The following is a 7,336-nucleotide window of genomic DNA, read 5'->3' on the forward strand; positions in this document are numbered from 1 at the left end:
TCATTGAGTAATGTCCTATTATGTGGCACCTTTGGCTGTGGACAATCTAATCCTATCCTTAGTGACTAGTAATTCTATCTTTGTAATGATTAAAATTATTTAATATGGTGTTTATATGGTAAGGTGGTATGCTTGCGTTGACTCTCCTCATATTGAATTCATTAATGAATATTTGGCACATGTTTCTCTATTTATAATATGAGCCAAAAGTAGATTGACACATTTTAAACATTCATAAATTAATCTTTATGTAGTGTGTTGTATCATTAGATACAAAATAAATGCTACATGAATGAAATAAATCTATTTAAAGTTCAAACATTTTAATCACTTTCTCATGCACTATACCAAATACTAGCAAGTGTCCTTTATAAACTTTCACTAACTGATTGATGTAGTGGCTCATATAGTTATGCATGTGTGTCGGTGGCTACCTCTTTTACATGATTACATTCCTTGAGTCCCTCTCCATATTTTCATAAATTCATTATAGTTGGTTGGACTTTAATATATTTCAGATTTTTGTCTCTGTAATCCTTCATTATCATGATGGTTTATCTTTGTTTTGGATACATTAAGGGATTGAATATTCTATGCCTTTTTCCATGCCTAGAACAAAAATATTAACTTAAAAATTTACTCATAGAGGCATGAAATGATGTTGAAAAATATCTTGAGCCCTATGTAGAGTAATTTTAGTTGCTTCTTATCTCTTTGGTAGATTTTATTTGAGCTATTTTATATTTATTTTAATATAGTCCACGTTCTGAATAGATTAAATCAGGATAGGCTAGAACCATTACATAACCACCACTTAGACACACAAAAGGGAGGAATTCATAAGAAGAGAGATCACTAGGATCACAAAAACCAAAAAGGACAAGCCCTTCTTTAAAACAAATTTTTGACTTGAGCAACAAACTAGTAGGGAAAGGGTTCCAAATAAACCAATATCACCTAATCAGAATAGAGGGGTTTATTAAAGCACCCCAAACCATCTTCCTAATTAAACCCCTTGAGATGGACCCATAATAACCAAGGGAGTAGTAAAAAAAAAATGAATTTTGAAATTCTTTTTGCAACCTTATACCTGAAGGATCTCCATTTTCTCCAATAGAAACCACAAAAAAATGGGGACACCCAAAAACTTGTGAGAGGAGAAATGCCTAGACATTCCAAACACACATTAAAAAACATTGCTAGGGAATAGTTTAGCACAAAATAGACCAAAGTATTTTGAAAGGTAACCCTAAACCTTATGTTGGTAAAAAATTTTATAGATAAAATATCTTGGACTACTTCAATAGGTCCTATGTTAGCATCACAATAAAGAGAAAAAATCCCTATAATAGAGAGCACAGGGGAAGAGGCTTCCACCAAAAATTGAGATCTGAAAATAACTCTAACCAACCATAGGGGGAAGTGCAAATGCCTAGACACATATCCCTTAAGACTACAACAACCACGAAGAGAAATCATAGATCACCATAGGAGTAGGCATAACCAATGTGAGGCTTTTGTGGTTAAATCCCTATAGGGTAACTAGCTCTCAACACACATCCAACACCAACCCACAACCTCTAATGAAAAAACTAATTCCAAAAGAAGTGCTACCTTCTACAAGAAAATACATAGCCACCAAACCCCACACTTTTTTGCTGAAAAAGGAGTGCACAAGAGACAAAAACCTAGTTACTAGGAAGGAAAGGACAGAAGGAACATGAGAAATCCTGTTTCTCTCCAATACTCACTTCCCAAGCTCTGTACACACACCACCCTAGTCCATGATAGGAATCATTTTAGTGAATATTTTTCTATGAATTGAAGCTTTCACTAGTTTTTGGGCTATCTACACTCCTCTAAGTTAATTAGTTTTACAAAATAAAAGTGTTATTCAACTATTCTTTGATGAATATTCTTAATAATGGCTTAAAAACATATTTTTTAGTATTTATAAACTAGGGAAAAGATAATTTGTTTCTCTTAGTTCATATTTTGAGTTTAATTCATTTTATATAAAAAAATAGGCTTGAAAAAATACTTTCATGAATATCCATTTATGATTCATGAGTCGTAACAGAAGGATCATTGAGAAAAACATGGTGATTAGTTGACAAATGCCTAGTATTTGTTATCTTGCTAAATATTTTATTAGTTTATTGTTCAACTTAGACAAAAGCTAGCAGGAAAACAAGGTGTTTTATTGAATCAAAACTAATTACTTTTTAATGAAGTTTCCAATATAATTCTTGAATTCTATGCATAAAAATTTATTATGTTTCAATATTATTATAATTATTAATTCATCGCTTCATTATTGAAAAATTTAAAAAGTTAAATAACACATTATGTGTTGTTCACCCATACAACTCTTCTTCAAAATCCATAAATAATATGTTATAATTTATTCTATTTCTAAGCTTGTGACTGCTATATTGTACAAATGAAGGGTCACCCGATTGAGGACTATTTATATTGTGTAACTAAATATTGTCTTTTTATAGCAAGTTCAAGATCTACAATTATTTAAAACATTAAAGTAAAGGTTTCTTAGTTTATTTGATGATTATTACCATATTTAATATTCATCAGGTGATCATATACTACTGTTTATGTAAAAAAAAATAGATAATATAGGATAAAAATAATGTACTTGAATTAATTATCTTCAAATTTTATTTCCTTCCAAACTCATTAAAATGTAAACTCAAATTGTTCCTATGATTCTCTTCAATAAAAAATGAAGTCAAAACTAGTAACATAATGAATTTTTATTTGTAAACAAGTGGTCATGCAATTGTTCATTAATATGAAACAAAACGAGGCAAATATATCAACTTAGAATTTACAATAAAGATTAGAAAAGAAAAACAATGAATCAAACCAATTTGATGGTTGGGAAATACATATCTATAATATATGTTTTATTCCATCAAGTGTTAGAGCCTCAGTCCAAGCAAAAACTGCCAAGGCATTTTAATTTTATATTAATATTATATATATTCCTCTTCAAAAAATGTGAGGAAGGAATTGTTTATGATGTTCCTACTACCTAGTTCCCGAGAGGTTTTGTCAAGGAGAGATAAACATTTATCCCATTTCTATGATGTGGCATTAAAAAGAATATAAACAAAACCCTCAACAACAACCACATAGCATTAGGATGCAAGAGATTAACCCTCACTTATAGATCTAAACAATCTAAATTACTTATATTGGACATTGATAATAAAACATTTGGTCATATTGGATGAAGTTTGGACCAAAGCCAAGATGTTTGAGCATAGCAAGAATGAAATAATGTTCAATTTTGTCATATGCCTTCTCAAAGCTAATTTTGATAAAGAGGTCCTATTGGTTTGATTTGTATGGTCATTCCATACCTTCCCAAATAATAATGGCATTGTCTAAAATATATTTACTTTTGATAAACTAATTGTGCAAGACATACCACAATTAGAAGAAGATGCTTGATTTGCATCACCAAGGCATTGGAATTACCTTGTACAATGAATTCAATTAGGTAATATAGGCCTCCATTTATATTTCATCTCAAGGTTCTCAACTTTGTGTATAAATTTGATATTTCTTTTTGTTTATGATAGGACTTAATGATTTGGGTAAACTTTATATAATTTTTGACCTATGTTATCTAAGATATTTTCTAGAATTCTTAGAGAAAACTATTTTTATCAAGTTTTTTATCATTAGCTATGCAAAATATTGTTGAGCAAAGACCCTCCTAAGAAAAGAATATATTACATGATGAAATCTACACTAAGGTGACAAGGACCACTTCCAAGTAGCTCTTGAAGTTCACTTCCTATCTTACAAAGAGGCCTAAGCTTGCAAAACCTCTATTTAATGTTGGAAAAAGACATGCGAAACATTATGAAGCTCAAAGGAACATTACTCGACTTATTTGCCACATGTAATTTTATCTACATTATGTAGATTTTTTTTTTATTGATCAAAATTAGGGATGTTATAATTGAGGGATTCCATTTTTACTATAGTATGTTATTAATTGAAGTTAAGGATTAGAAAAGAAAAAAAATGAGGCAAAAATATCAACTTAGAATTTACAATAAAGATTAGAAAAGAAAAAGTCATTGTATGATAAGATGGTAGAAGGTAAAAGAAAGAAAGATTCTTTTATAGTCTGCAATGCCAAATTTTTTATTTGTAAGCAAGTTGTCATGCAATTGTTCATTAATATAAAACAAAAAATATGGCAAATATATCAACTTAAAATTTACAATAAAGATTAGAAAAGCCAAACTCATTATATGATAAAAGGGTAGAAGGTAAGAGAAATAAAGATTCTTATAGAGTCTACAATGTCAAAAAGACATTTTAGAGTCCACAATGCCAAACAAGATGCACATACCTTAGCCCCTATGAGATTTGAAATTGTGACACCCCTTTCAAAAGAACAAATTCTCCACCACTAGACCAACTCGAGTTGTATTTTAGATAATAAGTAATATTCTCTATTGATTTGATATTTGATATATTCACCACCACTTATCAAATAATAAGCAATAATATCTATTCAATAATATCTATTGACATTATATTTGATATATTCACCATGATTCATCATTATCTTTATTATTAGTACTTGTCGTTAGGCTAGTACTATTGCAATTGGTTGCACCCAATTTTCATTAACTTGTTATTATTCAATTTCTTTTCCACCAATTATATCTATGAATTTTTTCTTTCATTTTTTTTTTTCAATTTTTAAATAGTTGAGATGCATGATTTTTAAGTTTCAAATTATAGAAGTTTTTTTTCTTCAATCTAATTGGCTCAAACAATTTGCATCTTATTACTAGATTTTCGGATCCGCTTTCTACATGATTTTTTTTGGGCAAACTTTTAGGTACATTAAAAAAATTTATTTTGTATGTTTTAATTTTCTTTTCAAATTATTTAGAATTTGTATGTACATCTTTAAATCTTTTAAAGCTTTATTTTAAGTTATCCTCATAAAATTTGATAATATAGAAAATTTGATAATAAATTTTATTTTTTTAAATTTCATTATAAATCTATTTATTTTATTTGATATATGTTACAAGGTAACTACCATGACAAATAAATTTTGCCTAATACTATTAAATTTAGATACATAACAAGATTTTAAAACAGTAATAGAATAATAACCTAATATAGTATAAAAAATTATTAATATAGTCATAACAATTATAAAATAGTAATATAATCTCTAAACAATATATATAATAATAAGTCAACGATATAATATATGAGTAATTAGAATAATAAAAATTAATAATCCAATAATTTTAACAATAATAATATAAAATTAACATTTTATAATACAAATATTAGATTATGCTTAAGATTGAAAATCATTTTATTGAATAAATATTAATGTAATATAAATAAAAATTATCCTCCCAACTCCATATTTTAATATTTGTCAACTATAATAACAAAAATGCTAATTGTATACTAATATACCCAAACATATAAAACCGACAATTGATATATTAACCACCAATCATCATTATCTTTATTATTTATTCTCAAACTGTGAAAACAGGTTTCTTCAATATAGTAGTTCTATCTCTATCTCACTCTATATTTTAATCTGTCAACTATACATAATAGAAATGCTAATTGTATACTATTATACCCAAACATATAAAATAGACAAAAATATATAAAAACAAATATCTCAGATATCCACTATAGAGGTTAACCTAACCCAAATAAACAGGCGTGCATCTATGGTGATGCTGTTGGACGTAGACTTTCGAAAAATCTTGAATATTTAAGAACATTTAATGACTGCCGTCTCACCAATATTTAAGAGGTGTGCAAAATCTAGATGTAAAATATATAATATATTAGGGCCCACATGAATGGTAGTGTCAACCCTATTATTTCAATAAACTAATCGCCACAGCTAACGATAACGTCTACCAATTTATTTAAATCCGTTTAAGTTGGCACGTTACATCGCTTTATTTTCTAGTATTAATGTCGTACAATTTAAACCATACCAATATACACTGTGGACCTTTAATTGTACAAATCAAGTGCTATAATTGTACCAGAAACCAAAAATTTAGTTTCCCAAACTCTTCAGTCCATGTTTCTGAGCGGAAAACCTGGCTAATGAAAACGATAGCAAACGTTGAAATGGAAGGCAACGGCAATCGTTTCATATATATATCCCGTGAGTAAATCCAGTGTGCAGATTTGTGGGGGTTCTCTATGAAGAGGAGACGAATGAGTGTGTGGAAGTTGAAAATTTTTATTGCTTTGTCATCTACAAATGACTGGAGTTTCATGTGGGGCACCAATCAAAGTACATAGACAATGGTGAGTTTTTCAGGCAACAGCAGCTCCAGTGGCGATTCAAACGCAAACTCCAATTTACATACGAAGGTGATTCCGGCGATTCTGCTCGGCGCCCTCTTCATGACGTGGGTTTTCTCCATTTTTTGCCGACGCCGCATCCCTAACGGGGATGCGGGTGTGGGAAATAACGATCCGGAGGGTTTCAATACAGAACCCACCCGGGGTTTGGACCAGACCGTTATCGAGAGCTTCCCGGTTGTGAGCTTCAGCGTTGTAAAAGGATTAGAAGCCCAAGTGAATTGGTCCGGGTGTGCAGTTTGCCTGAGTGAGTTTGAGGAGAAGGAGATGGTGAGGTTGCTTACTCACTGCAATCACGCCTTTCATCCCAACTGTGTGGATATGTGGCTCTGCTCGCACTCCACCTGCCCACTTTGCCGTTCCACCCTTCTTCCCGTGGAGAGCTCCTCGAACCCCACGCCCTCTGGGTTAAATATCATTGGACCAAACAGCTTAACGCAGGGAACCGTTGCCATAGATAACTTGGAGGATGGCAGCCGGAACAGTGGTCCTGTTGGCGGTTGTATGAGCGATGGCGTTTGCAGTAGTAAAGTTGTGTGTAAAGCGAGATCTGAGAGGTGGGCAAGCATTACGAGTATGAATAGGGCACCGTTTTTAAGGACATTTTCTGAGCGTTATATTCCTTTTTGTGCGGACATTTAATTTTTTGACAATATGAGACGGTGATCCGTGAATTGATAACTCGGATTATAACGAGGAGGAAGAAGAGTTTTAGAGCGCGAGTTGCTATTATCAGTTCTCCTATGTGCGTCTCCAAGGCTATGTACTGTAACTGAAGATATGAGACTGTGAGGTCTTTTATAGTAATTTTTTTTTTGTAATGGCCCTTCTGAAATATCAATAAACAGTGGAAGCTTGTAAATGATAAAAAATGTAAATAACTCCATGCGTGTGCTTGAGATAAATCATTTCAGAGAAACTG

The 7,336-nt window shown here is 31.1% G+C and overlaps 1 protein-coding gene across 1 annotated transcript; it reads left to right on the forward strand.

Moving 5' to 3' along the window:
* The first annotated feature begins 6,354 nt into the window (after positions 1–6,354).
* LOC131028417 (RING-H2 finger protein ATL11-like) lies at positions 6,355–7,056 on the forward strand. Its single transcript, XM_057958680.1, has one exon. The coding sequence runs from the start codon at positions 6,355–6,357 to the stop codon at positions 7,054–7,056; it is 702 nt and encodes a 233-aa protein (XP_057814663.1).
* The last annotated feature ends 280 nt before the right edge of the window (positions 7,057–7,336 follow it).

Source organism: Cryptomeria japonica, chromosome 7, assembly GCF_030272615.1.
Source record: "Cryptomeria japonica chromosome 7, Sugi_1.0, whole genome shotgun sequence".
In the NCBI taxonomy this organism is placed as follows: domain Eukaryota; kingdom Viridiplantae; phylum Streptophyta; class Pinopsida; order Cupressales; family Cupressaceae; genus Cryptomeria; species Cryptomeria japonica.